This window comes from Helianthus annuus, chromosome 7 (genome assembly GCF_002127325.2).
Source record: "Helianthus annuus cultivar XRQ/B chromosome 7, HanXRQr2.0-SUNRISE, whole genome shotgun sequence".
Lineage (NCBI taxonomy): Eukaryota > Viridiplantae > Streptophyta > Magnoliopsida > Asterales > Asteraceae > Helianthus > Helianthus annuus.
In genome coordinates this window covers 91,960,594-91,977,575 of record NC_035439.2, presented here as the reverse complement: position 1 = coordinate 91,977,575, position 16,982 = coordinate 91,960,594, and the positions used below count along the sequence as shown (strand labels likewise).

The following is a 16,982-nucleotide window of genomic DNA, read 5'->3' as shown; positions in this document are numbered from 1 at the left end:
CATGTATTACACACTAATGATTTAAGGATATGTTTCATCAATAAGTCGAGAAGCATTATCACATAATGATGTGCAGATTTATGATATGATGAGAAACCTGTATCGATGTAGGATCGACAAGTTAAGAAGCTCCAAAAGGATACATGTACCTATTATAGAGGTCAACTTGGGAGCTTGGAGAGGCCCATATATGCTATAGAAGTTAAGTCCATTATGCGACAAAAAGAACTTTCAGCATTGTAGCAAATCTCGTGGTCGAGATTTCTTTTAAGGGGGTGAGGATGTAACACCTCAAAAATTCATGTCCAATAATGTATTGACACGTGTCATAAGTTTTGAACGTGTGAAAGAATACTTTAAAGGGGCTAAAGTTGACAAACAAGGAAACTATGTGAACATAAGGGTCCAAAATGTCAACAATGAATAAATATATTTTAAAATAGCCCTACAAGATGTTTATACCCTTAACGAATAAATCATGGATCATACGAAGCTAATTGTGAAAGAAAGTGAGGAATTACAAACTACAGGGGTTAAATGTGTCAACATGTTTAAAGCATACCTCTGAGTGACCTTTTAGCAAACCCGAAGCTTTATAATGATAAATTATACTCACGAGAATGAGTGATAAAAATTTCACAAGGTTTCGATTACGTATGAGAAAGTTATGACAATATTCGTATACGAAGGGTTAAAAGCGTCAATGTTGAAATTTAAGGCTTTACGGGTGATCACAAAGTTAACCAAGGACTTAACCAAGTTTTTTATAACTTAGGGTCCTTAGAAATCAAGTTGGAGGGTTAAAAGTGCAAAATAATAAGTTAAAACCACTATTTAAAGTCCAGGGGTCAATTCTGCCAAGTTTTGAAACTTGTTTGGCTGGTTACCCACTTGCTAGCGTAGCGTGAGCACCTACCCCTTTTTCCGTAGCGCTACGCGAGGACCTTAGCTGGGCAGAAATCGTGTACACCTGCAAGTTCAGCAGGTTAAACCGACTTAGAAGCCTTGTATTCAATACCTTAGCTGGCCAATAACTTTTTTTGTTGGTTTTTTTATCTTTATTTAATTCTCTACACCTTTTTAACATAATGCTCACATCCCCACTACACACATATTAGAAAAACGCCTAATAATGCCCCTTGCTGACTTTAATGGCACATGACGAAAAACGCACAAGAGTGGGGGCATTATTCACCCTTACCACTACGCATGGTCTAAATCCCTCATGATTGTGTTGACACATTTTAAATCAAACACATGTGTTTTTTCCTCTCTCTTTAAACCAACACACAACTCATCATTCTCTTCTCCTCTCTCTCTCTCTCTTCTGGGCCGAAATCCACTACCCACATTCTCCTCTTCCTTTTTTGTTAACAGCGAATAGCGAATGATAGCGACAAGCAACCTATACTTTACATGGCGATAGTGATGAAATAGGGGGCGCTGTTTCATGTTTAGCGATACACTAGAATAAAATTTTATAAATAGTTTATATGTATATTTAACCGAAAATATAAAAAAAAGTTACAAAAATCTCACTATCCCGCTATTTGTCGCTACCAACTATATAGGGACGCATGACACTTCGTTACGCTATTCGCTATAACGGCGCCATGCTTGCGTCAACTATGCTCCAACTAAGCTAGTCATACATGGAATCAACAATGATTCAACCGACATTTTTACCTTTAATCTCAAACCTCCTACCAATTAGATTTAACAACACTATTATACAAAATTCATTTAAACAAAACTTTTACACAAAACAGAAACCCAATAAATTACAATAAATAAGAGCATAATCACTATTAAGTATATCACCACACGAACAACCTCCAACGAGACAAAACACATCTGAACCGGTCAACTTCAAGTAACTCAAGTAACCCGTTTCAACAAACCCTAACTCTCCAAGTCTTTCACACCAACTGTATAACAAAATGCCTGAACCAACCAACTTAGCTTCAGACTCCAAAACATCTTTATTCGACTCATTCAAACACTTCGTAGCCTATTAAAAATAGCATTCTTCATTGCATTTATGTTTATTACAATATAAGAATATAAGAATGTTTTTATTAAAAGGGTAGTTTGGTCAAATCACATATAATAAACACAAAAAATGGATAGATTTATCGAATTGGATGAAGATGACAAGAAAATGCAATCGTAATACAAACGTACAAGCCTCAGTTACGAAAATAAAGTTATTTTTAACCGAACTAACAAATACGACTAAACCTAGATACGATTTTGGCATTTTACACTTTATAAAGAAAAGGGAAAATTACTTTTTGAATTCATGTGTTTTAGGGGTTTTAACCACTTGAGTCCAAATTTCAAACTCCGTTTAAATTTCCTGTTAGTTTTTCATTAAAAGACTAAAATGCCCGTGTATTATATTATTATTATTATTATTATTGTTATTATTATTATTATTATTATTATTATTATTATTATTATTATTATTATTATTATTATTATTATTATTATTATTATAGACAAAAGATCAAATACAAATAACTTTAACGTACAAACGTACGAACTGAAGGTTTTGCTGAAAAACACGGTGACATTTTCGTAATTATTAATAATTATCAAAATTACTCTAGAAATGATCCCGTAGAGTAATTTTGATTTTGTAGAGTAATTTTGTAAAATGTTCTTGTAGAGTAATTTTGATCTTGTAGGGTAATTATCAAAATTACTCTACAAGTGTATCTTGTAGAGTAATTTTGATATGGTATGGTAATTATCAAAATTACTCTACAAGTGTATCAAATTAATCTGCATCAAAATTACTCTACAAGTGTATCAAAATTATTCTGCAAGTTTATTAAACAACATACAATTCAAAAATACTCTACAAAATCATTTATAGAGTTATTATGATACTCTATAAAATTACTCTACAAGATCAAAATTACCCTACAATAACATTTTATAAATTTACTCTACAAGATCACAATTACTCTACAGGATCATTTGTAGAGTAATTTTGATAATTACTATACGAGTAAATAATTACGAAAATGTCACCACGTTTTTTTGGCTTTTTCATGTATTTCGTACGTTTTGTACGATAAGACACTTTGTATGTGAACTTAACTCTATTAATACATACAGAGAGAACACACACTCAAACATTGATTTCTCTCTCTTTCTTCCTTATCTATCTCTCAACCGTCGCACCACCACCACCACCGTCACCGTCGCACCACCACCACACCACCATCACCTACTTCGCCCTACCTCTGATTTGGACCTAACGTTGACATCTATCTGGAACCCTAATGCCGCCTTTGATCTGGAACCCTAACGTCGCCGCCGTATGATTTGGAACCCATCTTCACCCACTCTCACCCTCTGATTTGAGATCCGATGTTGCTCGTTAGTTTTTCAGCGAGAGTGAGGTCCGGTGGGGATTTGGGGAGTGTTTAGTGGGTTTAAGACGGTGGGGGGTTTAGGGAGGATAATCATAATGCAACTGCAACTGATGGTAGCAGTGGGTGTAGGGATTGAATGCGTTAAACATTTTGATTTTGGATTCAAGTAGTTAAAACCTTTAAAACACACGAACTCAAAAAGTAGGGCTGAGCAGTATACGGTTCAGAACCGCCAGAACCGGGGAACCGAACCGGAACCGCTAGATCCAAACCATATTTTTGGATATAGGGTCCGGTTCCGGTTCTTAAATTTGGGTAAAAACGGTTCCTGGTTTGGTTCCGGTTAAAACCACGGTTCCGGTTAAAACCACGGTTCCGGTTAAAGAACCGCTAGAACCAGTTGGGATTATAAATATTTAAAACCCTATTTTATTAATGGGCTTTTCAACAGCATACGACCATCCTAATTCTTATTCCCCCTTCTTATATTCATTCCACGATCTCATCTTTCATCTTCTAATTCTTCTCCATTTATCAACCCTAACCGTAATTGCTATCATACAAGTTCATCTCCATCAACACCCTGCAAATACAGGTACGCTATTCTACATGACTTTTGTTATGATTGTATTTATTTTCTTTCCAGATGTTTGCTTTCTGATACATATAGTTTTCTGTATGTGAAAATAAAAATTGAACAAAAATAATCAAATCAATGTTGATCGAAATTGTAAATATGTATATAAATAGTGTATCGCTTGTTTTAACTGTCAACACGATGGTTGTAATAGTTTTATTTAGAGATTGTTTATTGCTTGAAAATTTTTATTGTTGCTTTGCTACTTTTATTTTGGTTGGTTTGAACTTTGAATGTTGCAACTCTTAGTTAATGTTTTAAATGGTTTGATTCGTTTCTATTGAATTGTTAATTTTAGAATTTAATTGTCAACCGGTTCCCGCGAGAACCGTTTACACGAGAACCGTTTAACCGGTTCGGAATTGAACCGGAACCGTTATAATACGGTTCGGTTCCGGTTCTTAAATTTAGCAGTTAACGGTTCCGGTTCGGTTCTGGTTCGGTTCGATTCGGTCCGATTCTAAACCGTTGCACAGCCCTATCAAAAAGTAATTTTCCAAAAAAATAAAATAAAATAAAATAAATAAAATAAAGGAGCTACAATACACCTTGTATTTGCACGAGGAGCACGATACAGCTATACTCCCCCAAACCAACTGCCTCTTCTCCCCCTGTCCTTCACCCTCCTCTCCATTCGAGGATAGCCAGCAGCACAACGACAATAACGGTTATGTTTTATGACATATTTGAAGCTTATTCACATGATCAACAATCTTGCTCGTTGTTTGTCTTTTCTAGCAGAACTTGAATGAGAAATTTTGGTTATGTTTTGTGACAGACCGGAAGCTTATTGACTTGGTATGTTTTCCCTAACTTTTTTCATGTGATCTGCTGTGAATTCTGTCCATCTTTTGAATAATTGTTGCCTCAATTTTTTGCTTGATTAAATATGCACACCACTTGTTTGTTAAAATGTCAAAGTGAGATTGTTTTCTAATTTTGGTTCTGCATTCGCAAGAAACCTAATGAGTTAAACAGTCTAAGGCAGCTTGTTTACTTTCTCTGAATATGTCGATTGTTTAAAGGATTTGTAGATTGTAGTTTTCAAACATACCATTAAGGGGCTGTTTGTTTAGCTGGGGCTCTTAATGGTTTAGACCTCCTACTGGTTCAACACTTAATGGTTCAGACTGTTTGTTTCGCGAGCAGATGTCTGAATAGTTCAGACATTTGCCTCTGAATGGTTAAGCATTATGCTGAGTATGAATGGTTAAGACCTCTAATCTGAATTGATCAGACATTTGCCTCTAAACGGTTAAACATTATACTGGCTCTTAATGGTTCAGACCTCTTACTGGTTTAACACTTAATGACTCAGACCTCTTATTGGTTCAGCACTTAAACATTCAGAAGTTGCTAAACAACCAATTTTGAAATTGTTTAAAAGTTTTGATGTTAGCAGTTAGCAAGTGATGCATTGTAAAGAGTTTGCCAAAATTTTGTGTTTTGTTCTGAATCTGGTCAATGTTTCGGTTGATCACATTTGTATTGTTGTTTGCCTAGCATGTTGAAGATTTATATGGCTGGTGGTTTTATTGACTTTTAAGTTTATGTATGTTAGATTAAAAAACTATAATATTACCCTTTTTATACCAGGTAAATTTGTAGTTCATACCTTTTATTTCTGATGGTTTGCTTGGCCTGTTTATCACATTTAGTTGCATCAAGACGTGATTATTAAGTTACATGTACCATAAATGTGGTTGTGTAGATTGCAACTTTATTTGTGAATGGGATGCAGATTATCAAGTTATACATGGGTCGAATTTCGCTTTTAGAAGTTATACAAAGTTTTAGAAGTTGTTTACAAGATCATTCATTTGAATACAATTAAAAAATATATAATGCAAACAGAAGAATATATGTATAGTGATGGATGCCTTGCATTTTAGGACACAACTAACTGCGCATTACAGAATTAGGCAAAAGATCAAATACAAATAATCTTAACATACTAAACATACAAATTGAAGGAAAACCCAAAAAGACAAGGTGGCATTTTTGTAATTACCACCAACTATCAAAGTTACAACCAAAAATACCTAAAAAAACACAAATTTTTTTTTTTAACATTTTTTATTAAAAAATCGCTACATTTCGTTAGCAAAAAAAAAAACAATTTTTTTTTTTGGCTGCTACTAAAAGTAGCGATTTTTTAATAAAAAATGTTAAAAAAATAAAATAAAATAATTTGTGTGTTTTTTTTTTATTTTTTTAGGTTTTTTGGGGGTTTAGTTTTTAGCATTTTAGCTTGGGTGGGGGGGGGGGGGTTTAGGTTTTTTTTAGGTTTTTGGGGGTGGGGGGGGGGGTTAGGTTTTTTTAGGTTTTTTTTTGGGGGGGGGGTGGTTAGGTTTTTTTAGGTTTTTGGGGGGGGGGGGGGTGGGGGGTTTAGGTTTTTTTTGGGGGTGGGGGGAGTGGTTAGGTTTTTTTAGGTATATTTGTAGAGTAACTTTGATAGTTATTGATAATTACAAAAATGCCACCTTGTCTTTTTGAGTTTTCCTTCAATTTGTATGTTTAGTATATTAAGATTATTTGTACAAGAACTTTACCCTACAGAATTATTATTCTTTCTAAGGTTTCACACTTTCGCATTTTCACGCACATTGCCCTTTTCATGGTATGTGTCATTTTAAATATTCATTTCAATAATATAATATAATATTGTTGTTGGTATGGATGGAACTCGATCAAGTAATAAAAATGAGGAATGTAAAATTGCAAACTGATCTTGCTGTTTCTGAATAATGGCACTTTCAGATATTGCCTATTGTTAAGTTTTTTTTTTTTTTTTTTTTTAAAATTTTTTTTTATTTTGGGCTAATTAAGTAAGGCAATAATTGCTTATTTAGTTTCAAACATGAATTGGAACTTCTTTTGGCATATTGTGTTGATCTATACCGTGTTTTTATGTCATTAATCCACTTTAGATTCCTTATATTTCTCTATGGGTGTCGTTTTCATCCTTTTTGGGTTAACCCGACCTGACATGGTTCCGATTAACCCGAAACTCGGAAATATTAGTTAGTTAGTCAAACTTCAATAAAAATTAAAAACCAATTTTGTGACGTATATTACTTCCTAGCTGGTGCTGTTGTTAAATCCCTTCATATATCAAAGCAAAAAATTTATGTGGGATTTGGTAAGCGAAATGAACATTTATGATTTCAGTTGTTTGTATATTTAGTCTACATGTTTTGATATCTGGGACTTACAGTTTTTCAAGTCAACTTATTATCATAGTTACAATGCAAGAGAAACGATTGTATATATGGTTTGTGTGCATTTAGTTTGCATGTTTGGTTTATCCAAATTACAAATATACATGTCAATTGCTTATCATAGTTATAAAGCAAAAGAAATTATTGTAGACTTATTCATTTAAAGTGTCACGCAGGTTGATTTGAAGGTAGAAATTATTTCGGATACTGTACCAAACTATCATCAGATAGCTACGCATGTAAGACTTTCTTTTGTCTAGGGATGAGCTCGATGCGGTACTGGTACCTGTATCGAACCGAAAGTACTGATCCCGTAAAACACAAAAAGTGGATACTGGTACCGAAAGTGGCTGGTACGGTACAAAACTGGTAAACGAACTTCGAAGGTAAATCACCTCAATATACCGTACCGTACAGAACCGACAATACCAATCCCAAAAAACGCAAAAGTGGGCACCGAAAATGGCTTGGTACGGTACCAGGTACCAGATGCTCATCCTAGCTTTATCATTCAAACCAAATTCTTTTAACATTATGAGGCAACTTATAATTAAACATGGTCGAGAATAGTGCGTGCGTAGGGTAAAATTATTGTTTAAATAACCGATGATTTGATTCATAATATTATCTTTGATGTTTGATGTTTGATGCAGATTTTGTAGAGTAGATAAAGATGTTCCAGATTCAGTCTCATATGCCCACACCTCAGGGAACCATAGTCTTGTTCTCGAAACTACTCGACTCATGTTACTCCACAAGAAACCTGCATATGCTCAAACAACTACACGCTCGAATGATAATCACCGGAATCTCCTCACATGATTTCATTCGAGCAAAACTAATCTCATCATATTCGGTTACTGCCCAATTACACGAAGCATCCATTATCTTCTCCGTCACCAATCGCCGACCCACATTTCTCTTCAACTCCTTCATCCGAGCTTATTCTTCCCTCAATCAGTTCTTCAACTCTCTCACCATTTTTCGAGAAATGGTCCGCGCTGGTAAATCGTTAGACCGGCATACTTTACCACCGGTTCTCAAGTCTTGTGCAGGTGTTCCGGCTCTACGCCTGGGGCGTAGCGTCCACGTTATTGTTTTTTCAAATGGGTTTGATTCGGATGTTGCGAATTCGAATGCTTTGGTGACGATGTATTGTAAATGTGGTGATTTGGGGAGTGCACGGAAGGTGTTCGATGAAATGCTTGAGAGAAATGTGGTTACTTGGACGGCTATTATGAGTGGGCATGGGATGTATGGGAGATGTGAAGAGGTGTTTGAGCTGTTTGAGAGGATGGTGGGTGGTGGGGTGGAGCCGGATGGGATGACGTTTACTGCAGTTCTTAGCGCGTGTAGTCATGGTGGGTTGGCGGATAAAGGGATCGAGTATTTTTGGATGATGAAAGATAGGTTTAAGTTGAGGCCGAGTTTGGAACATTGCACTTGTATGGTTGATATGTTGGGGCGAGCAGGGAGGGTGGAGGAGGCAGAGACAATGGTGGAGATGATGGATGCTGTACCAGACGGGGCGTTATGGGGCGCGCTATTGGCTGCGTGCAAGACTCACGGAAAGGTGGAAGTAGCCGAGAGATTAGCCGAAAAGATATATGCAAGAAGATTAATCTCAACATAACATGTACGTTTTTATGTTTATAGTTTAGACGTATGTGTTATTACTCGACTTATATATATAGAGGCCAGTTAATGTACAAGACCATCTTATCGTGCGATGCGTACACGACCACTAATATAACGTGCGTAATTAGGGTTAACCCAACCCATGTGTACTTATGCAAATAATGTGCGTAATTAGGTTTTAACCAAACCCATGTGTAATTATGCGAATAACGTGCGTAAATTACTATTGTGCCACCGCTTTCAATTGAAGACCTAGATCAGATCAGCATTGCGGTTGAGATGCTCGCGTACGCATCGGGCGATTAGGTGGTCTTGTATTTTAAACTTTCTCTCTCTATATATATTATTTACACAAATTTACAACACGTTTTATTTCATGACAATGGCAAACACACATACTTATAATAAATAAGTCGGAAATCATGTAGTTAGAATATCGGGCAGTGCGGGTGAATGGGCTCCCAATATTTTACCTCCGACATCCGGGAAATTCTCATATGTGGACAAGGATTTCACATTCCCATCATCATCTACTTGTAATGGATACCTTAAAAGATGACCTTGCAATGCTGTGTAATTAAATTTTGTGTATCTTGTCCAGTTATCTTCGGCTATTGTGTTAACTTTTTGCACACATTCCAAAGTGTCTGGATCCTCGTAGCATTTCTCTAGCACCCCTAGGTGCTCAGCCCACAATGACATTCTGTAACCGTAGACCTGAAATCAAGCACACGCCCTCATTGTTAGGGTTTTGGTCAAAACAGGTCATTTTTAGTACGGTTTGTGTCAGGTTACTATTAACTGCCATTTTCGTTCAAGTGGTTTGTCCAATTATGACAGTCCAGGACAAATTTCAAATCTATACCATTTCCATTCCTGACATTCTTGAAACATGCCAGGTCCGTCCAAAAACTTACGTCTGTTAAAACCTGCCGTTTAATGAAGGGTAAAAACGTCATTTACCTTTTTTAACAGATGTTAAGTTTTTTTTTTTGGACAAAATTGGCATACATAAATGGTACAAATTTAAAATTTGGTCTGAACTGGCATAATTGGACAAACCACAGGGACGAAGGTGGCGGTTAACTCTAAAACCAGTGTTGTCGAACCTGTCCATGTGGGTGTCGCTTCTTTGCAGCCCAGGTGTGATGCGGTTGATACGAACCCATGGCTATTTCGGTGTCCTTTGAACCAGCCATAGATCTTTGATTAATATTGGCAGAACCCACAATCACATACTCATCATCCACAATCATTCCTTTAGCATGCACATATATCATGAACCTCTTGAACTTTTGTGAATCTGATACCTATAAAACCGAATTCAATATATACTTTCTTTAAACTAGTAAACGACTGACTGCAGTATGATTGTAAATTTGTAATCGTCAAAATACCTTCTCATCTGCAAATGATTGATTGCTTTCAAATGGCATGTCTTCCCGTTTTCCAAGGCAGTAGAAATTTAAATAGTCTTGAGGGTGAGCATTTAGCTTCATGGACTTGATTGCTTTTGTAACAACACCGTACATCATTTCCATTGTCTGACTCTGTAGATTAGAATGTTATTCACGATCCGGTTCCCTTTGATGATCTATTTTTTTAGAGTAAAATGCCATTTTCGTCCCTGAGGTTTGGGCAGTTTTGCGACTTTCGTGCAAAGGTTTGTTTCTCTGCATCAGGATCCATAAGGTTTAAAATCTTGCCATTTTCATCCGACTCGTTCAGTGTTGTAAAAATCGCGACTAGGCGACGATTAGTCGGCGATTAATCGCTAGTCGTCCAGTTACTGAGTAATTTTTCTTAAATCGGTCCATTAACCGACTAGGTCCGACTAGGCACGACTAGGTCCGACTAGGCCAGCCAAAAGTCGACGATTCCAGCAAAAAACCTGTATATTCCGGCCAAAACCTCTAAATTCCGGTCAGTTTCCAACCAAATCATTTGAATTCCAACAATTAATCATGTATACTTAAATAAATGAGTTGAGTAAGATTTAAAACCTAGCTACTTAAAATATTTACCTATAAAAATGTATATATTTATACATAAAACTGAAATTTACATATAAAAAACCCGATCCGATTAATCCTGATTAATCCCGAGTAATCCCGAATAGTCGCTAGTCCCCACTTCACCGGCCGACTAGCGACTAGCGAGTTCTCCAACCTTGGACTCGTTAACTCCATCCATTTTTCTCTGTTAAGTCAGAGGTATTTCCGTCTTTTTGTTAACTTAAAGGGCAATTCGGTCCTTTTCAGGGGTATTCGGTAATTTCCCTTTTAAGTTAAAAAAAGACGGAAATACCCCTGACTTAACGGACAAAAGTGAATGGAGTTAACGAGTCGGATGAAAATGGCAAGATTTCAAATCTTTTGGATCCAGATGCGGAAAAACAAACCTTTGGACGAAAGTCACAAAACTGCCCAAACCTCAGGGACGAAAATGGCATTTTCGAGCCGGGGGTCTCTCTATTCCTAATGGGTAGAGGTAAGGTTGTCTACATCTTACCCTCCTCAGACCATACCTTAGCTTTGCTATTGGTGGGATTTACTGAGTATGATGATGATGACGCATTTTAAAAAAATGATTTTGCAGGTTATAAAACTACCTGCCAATAGAGAATCTCTTGCACGGTAGCAGAAGTCGGGACGCCCTCAGGCCACATTGGTATGACAACATAAACGGCAAACCGCTCGTTGTTTCTAATCTTGCTTGCTATTTTCTGAGCCAACTCCATTGGGATTAGGTTATCAGCTCCTAAAAGTTGGCAAGATAGCACACACTAGCCTCAAAAACATGTCGTCGAATGCACATTAGAATATTTTGATTTTAACTTCAAAGGCTTACGCTCTCATTGAAGTAGTAGTAGAATATACATATAGCACATTGTGAAGGTAGGATGCAATTTGTTACCTGCATTTTCGTATGACCATGCATATGACGAGCCAATAAAATATTGATTTTCAATATAAATGAAATGCTGAGCTGATCGGATCGCTTGGATATATGCATTTTGAATGCTTTTTTCTATAACCATACTTTTTGCAGTGATAAGATTCTGCAAGAACCAGAAGGAAACATATGGCATCATCAGGATAGAATACCAATAAACAGGTCTTTTTTTTTTGTTACGACGCATCTCTAACGAGTCAAATTGGTTAAAACAAATGTTTTAACTAAAAGGAAACAAGTCAAAAAGGTTAGATGGACGGGTCAGACGGGCCAAAAAAATCATCTTAAATGCTTTCAAACGTATATTATTTAAAACTGAAATTAGAATTTGTGGACCTGTCCAACCAGCCCTGGACCTGCACTAAAAATCTACCCGTTTTGACCCGCCCAACCACCCATTTTTGTCATCTCTTATTAACCCGTATCATCATCACAACTAGAATGAAATGGAAGCTTCACTTATTAACCTGTTGTTCCGCAACATCCACAGTTTTGGGGAATCCTCTTAAAGATCCAGAATCTATAGACCTGAATATCTGCATCGTGAGAAAAGCCATGAAGAGGGCCCGCCTTTTCGGATGGGGGAAAGAAAGAAGAGAGGGGGGGGATCTAACCTGCACATGCCAGTTATCAGGGTCAACTTCACTGGAAACATACAATGATGGATCATCGGCCGGAACCACTGTGTGAGCTCCATTAACCGGAGCAGGATAGGTCGGACTAGCAATCCATGAGATACGATCAATTTTCAACAAAGAATCGTCGTCTTCCCTGTGGGCCATCCTTTTTGCAATAAATTTGAATTCTCTAAATCTTGTAGCTTTTCTCCATCTTTGCTCAAAGTTTAGCAGGACATCATAAGCAGCGGGACCTTCAATCTTGCAGTGTAAATCATGCCATGGCTGCCTCGGGGCCTTTGTTCCCGCCTATTTTAGATGAAAAAAAGACGAAGAACATTCAAAGACCTAAAGAATCCGAGTTGAATAAACAGAAATAGAAGACGAGATGATGTAGATGCTCACGGGGAATGTAGGTTGGTGAACGTCCTCCTTGAATACAGTGTCGAGATCATGAAACAACCTATGCTCGGGTGTGTCATAGCGACCATCGCAGAGATCAAGGCCGCCTATAAAAGCTGTAATCTTTCTATTGTTACCGTCTGCTTGTGTATCCACAAGTACACATTTTTGATGGTGTGTAAAAGCACCTCCGACAACCTGAAACATAAAAGAACTTGTAAATAGATGAATATATCTGACCCTTGATTGTCAGACTCAGTATCCGGCGTACTTAAACAAATTATCGACGTCGTAATGATTAAGCGCATATTACCTGCTGTTTAAAAAGGCCAAGTTTACCGCTTCCATAACGAGGTGAAAGCACACATTTTACAGATGAATGCTTGAAAAACTTTTTGGTTTCTTCATCATGAGTTTGCATTACTCCAGTCTGCATAGCAATTCACTGTTAATTTGAATGTTTGTGCAGAAAAAAAAATCACCAAAATGGCCATTTTTACAAAAATAGCCTCAACTTTGTCTTTAAAAAAGAGTAAAGTACCTAGATATTCCCTGTGGTTTTCCTAAATTTCAGATTTGATCCCTAGGTTTCTAAAAGTACACAAATAGTCAATGTGGTTTGCACTTTGTAACGCATTTAGTCCCCAGCCAACAAATATAAAAGTTTTAGGACGTCCAGGTTAGGGACTAAACGAGTTACAAAGAGCAAACCATAGGGGCCATACATGTACTTTTGGCAAAAATTGGGGACTAAAATTTTTTACAAAGTGCAAACCACATGGAATCTACTTTTGAAAAGTTAAAGACCAAATTCATAATTTTAGAAAACCACACGGATCCGCATTTGATTTCTTTCTTTTAAGTTAAGAAATTGTTTCAGCCAACTAGAAGTTTCCACATGGAACCTCCTGCTACACTGGCGCAACATATTTCCGTATGGCGTCAGATGGAAATCTGTTGCGCCAACTGTCAGTTATCAATCATCATGCCAAATTATAAGAACAGTTTGAAATCTCACTGTGTTACCAAAGAGCGTACTATGAGAAGTTTTATCATCCCAAACCAGCAACAAAACCCTAACCCCTTCCTCCGACTTATACTTAAGCAAATCGCCGAGCGTCTTCTCCCAGCCCCTCGGCTGTGTTCGCGTCGGCTCTCTGATCAGTTTAACCTTGTGAAAAATAGACCAACCAACTATATATATCATATGGTGAGCTGATGATATAGCATGACATATATCTTCCCAACATGTACCATGCTCATAAACCCTACCCCCATCCAATCGAATTTCCGGCATCTCTCTAACATGAGCATCCTGATACAACGTCACCCGCGAACCTTTCCTCACAGGAAAGTATGCATTCCGAACCCCTTTCTGTTCCGGATCTCCAGCAATCCCATTCCGGTAAATCGAATTTTGTTCACATGGTGTAAACATCATTTTGAGCCTCAACGATGCGTCCTTTCGCGAGTTTTTCAACTCAAACCAGCCGGATATTTCATTTCCAATGGCGATTTCCTCTGCCGGAATCTGAACCTTTCCTAACAGATCCGCTCCGAAAATGTCATCATCCTTTACTTCGAATTCTAAGTGTGCGAATTCGTGAGCTAACGGAATGTTGAACCGTTCGTTCCATTGAGGGTTTTTGTTGTTCTTCAGCACGCGTGTACGCGCTACGGCTGCTTGTGGCACCGATACTTTGACATACGGATCGCTAGCGATGATTTTGCGGCCGCTGGAGCGGAGTTTCAGGTCGCTGGAGCCGGCGACAGGCGTGTCTTCGGGACAGGGATCGAAGGAGACGCAACGGAGGATGTGGCCCGTGACGACGTCCATGTTAGGTAGGTTTTTAGCTTCGATTATTTCGAGATCTAGATCGCCATGTAGAAGCACAACCTTTGCTGAAGAATTATCCGCCATTGTTGCAGATTGAAGGTTAAAAGAGTTGAAGAACAGGAAAAAGGTGTTGGCGCCAAAAACAGTTTTTATTGGTAAATAGTTTGGGTGGGATTGCATTTATAGAAGTGTAGTTTAGGTTAATTACTGGAAAGACCCTTGGGTTTTGGTTTTGTGGTTGCTTCCAAAGTTGGTTTTCTACTAAATGGAGTATGTTTGAATATTGGTTTATTGCGGTTGCGGAGTTTGAACGAAAAATCGGTGGGGCTGAACTCTTAAAATTCAAATTAGTAGGGGCTGGGCTCTTAAAAATTCCAATATTTTACACTACAAAAATATTTTTTTTTTCAGAAATTTTCAATAAAATTTAACACGACCTTCGCCAGTGGTTAATTATTAGAACTTCGAATAGTATATTGAATATCACTATTTTTAGTTAAAAAATATATATTTTTAGTTGATTAATCCTACTAAGTTCAGAAATATAATCTACTTTTTTTTACGTCTGAAATGAGGGTGTTTGCAAGTAACGGATACAACCTTCTTTCATTGTGCACTATGTGGTTGGGGCATTTGTGATAAACAGGTTCCTATGGATTCGTATAGGCTATATCATGGCTACTCTTATAATCGTTATATGAATCATTATATGTGATTTTTATTTACGACATAAATCTAATTAACATATTTTTGAATAATGTTTAAAGAAGTATTTTTCAATAACAAGTATTGAAGTTGCTGGTTAATTCTTTATTCAACTAATCTTGCTTGCTGAGGTAAGTATTAGCAAGAAAACTTACACATATTTTTCAACTTTTAGGGTCAAGTGATGTAAAATATTAAAATAAAATATATGGTTAAGTACAAATGTCATACTCTATACTATTTTTTATTTATTTAGCATATGAAGTGTGTGGTTTTGTTAAAGGATAACTTTGATTCCCCACTTGGCATCCCACAACATATGAAATTGGAATATTCATTAGTTTCCTTCTTTCTTTGAGATTGTTCGTTCTTTCATGCAACCTTAGAAAAAAGATGAATGGGTACATATTCAAAATCTTAAATATAATCTTTGTAAACTTGAAATGTTATAATTACTATCACACAAGCAAGAAGCAGAAAAGACAGTGACTGGAATAACTTTGATGTGTTGGTTCAGTTCTGTTTACACATGAATGAAAACAATAAAACATACCTGTTATGGCAGACAGTGCGTTGGAGAATCCAGTAATGGAGTTCGACGTGCTTGTCATCGTGATCTGGTTCCTCCTTAGGGTGCTGACTGATGATGGGGACTTAGAAAACCGAAAAGGGTATCAGTTAGGAGAGGAGGTCGTTCGTGATGATGTTATGGCTAATGGGGTGTGTGTAATTGTGTAATTGAGTAACCCCTTAACCTCCACTTAATTCTCCTTATATAAGCACCCATGAGGAAACCTAATTAGTTAATAAGGGTAATATGGTCCATCAACAATTACCAACTAATTATTTAATAGGTTCTAATATATTTTGATCTCTATAATGTAAATGATTGTGATGGCTATAAATTAAATATTATTACATAATATATTTAATCTTACATTCTCCCACTTAGCCGAGTAATCATTTACTATGAGTATTAGATAAGCCTGATCAGGAGTTAACACTCATTTTAGCCTTAAACAAGTACTATAGCAGAGAAATACAGCCGTTGAATCATTATGCGACTCAGGACCCCCATTAATCATACTATAGCCTTAATTTAAAACCTAATCGTCATGATCAAAATACGCGTAAGCCCTTTGTTTGACTTGTAACTTTATTTGTCTATATGCCATTATACCGGTTGAACATATTCTAACAGACATACAAAATCAAACTGAGGAAATTTCATTAATCATAAACATAAGCTAGTACAATATACTCAAATAAGGTCTTTACTAAATCCCATATTCTGAACATGTTCTTCGTAAACCTTAGGAGGGAGACCTTTAGTCATCGGATCCGCAAGCATATCCTTAGTACTAATATACTCGATACAAAGATTATTTTCCTCAACTCGTTCACGTACAAATAGATATTTCGTATCGAGATATAAACCAGCTCCAGTCGAACTGTTACTGTTCGAGAAACTAACGGCAGCTGAATTATCACAGTAAAGCTTCAATGGTCTAGAAATGGAATTAACAATTTTGAGTCCAGTGACCAGATTTCTAAGCAACATTCCATGACAGGTTGCGTTATAAA

At 36.8% G+C, this 16,982-nt stretch overlaps 2 protein-coding genes across 6 annotated transcripts; one reads left to right on the top strand and one right to left on the bottom strand.

Annotated features, from left to right (window-relative positions):
• Positions 1-4,593: 4,593 nt before the first annotated feature.
• Positions 4,594-13,183, top strand: LOC110868102 (putative pentatricopeptide repeat-containing protein At3g11460, mitochondrial). 5 transcript variants are annotated; one of them, XR_004863506.1, is made up of 6 exons: positions 4,594-4,821; positions 7,421-7,483; positions 7,898-8,880; positions 11,481-11,552; positions 11,934-11,999; positions 12,328-13,183. XR_004863506.1 is itself a non-coding variant. In XM_022117187.2 (3 exons), exon 3 carries the CDS (start codon positions 7,918-7,920, stop codon positions 8,875-8,877), a length of 960 nt encoding a protein of 319 aa, XP_021972879.1. In that variant the 5' UTR covers positions 4,594-4,821; positions 7,421-7,483; positions 7,898-7,917; the 3' UTR covers positions 8,878-9,259. The 5 variants fall into 5 exon arrangements, 1 of the variants encoding a protein (XP_021972879.1); XR_002552190.2 differs by lacking the exon at positions 11,481-11,552; XR_004863504.1 differs by having other exon boundaries at positions 11,481-11,999.
• On the bottom strand, positions 9,222-14,857 carry LOC110868100 (phospholipase D delta). The gene is made up of 10 exons (XM_022117184.2): positions 13,875-14,857; positions 13,170-13,286; positions 12,860-13,054; positions 12,452-12,763; positions 12,305-12,373; positions 11,799-11,943; positions 11,494-11,642; positions 10,280-10,432; positions 9,992-10,192; positions 9,222-9,599 (listed from the first exon to the last, which is right to left on the bottom strand). Exons 1-10 carry the CDS (start codon positions 14,775-14,777, stop codon positions 9,303-9,305), a joined length of 2,541 nt encoding a protein of 846 aa, XP_021972876.1. The 5' UTR covers positions 14,778-14,857; the 3' UTR covers positions 9,222-9,302.
• Between the last annotated feature and the right edge of the window lie 2,125 nt (positions 14,858-16,982).

Excerpts from the sequence above, each read along its gene's own strand:
- LOC110868100 (XM_022117184.2), bottom strand. The coding sequence starts at position 14,777 with ATGGCGGATAATTCTTCAGCAAAGGTTGTGCTTCTACATGGCGATCTA. Across the intron at positions 12,764-12,859 it reads TTCACCAACCTACATTCCCC|GCGGGAACAAAGGCCCCGAG; the intron begins GTGAGCATCTAC and ends CATCTAAAATAG. Across the intron at positions 10,193-10,279 it reads AATCATTTGCAGATGAGAAG|GTATCAGATTCACAAAAGTT; the intron begins GTATTTTGACGA and ends TCGGTTTTATAG.
- LOC110868102 (XM_022117187.2), top strand. The coding sequence starts at position 7,918 with ATGTTCCAGATTCAGTCTCATATGCCCACACCTCAGGGAACCATAGTC.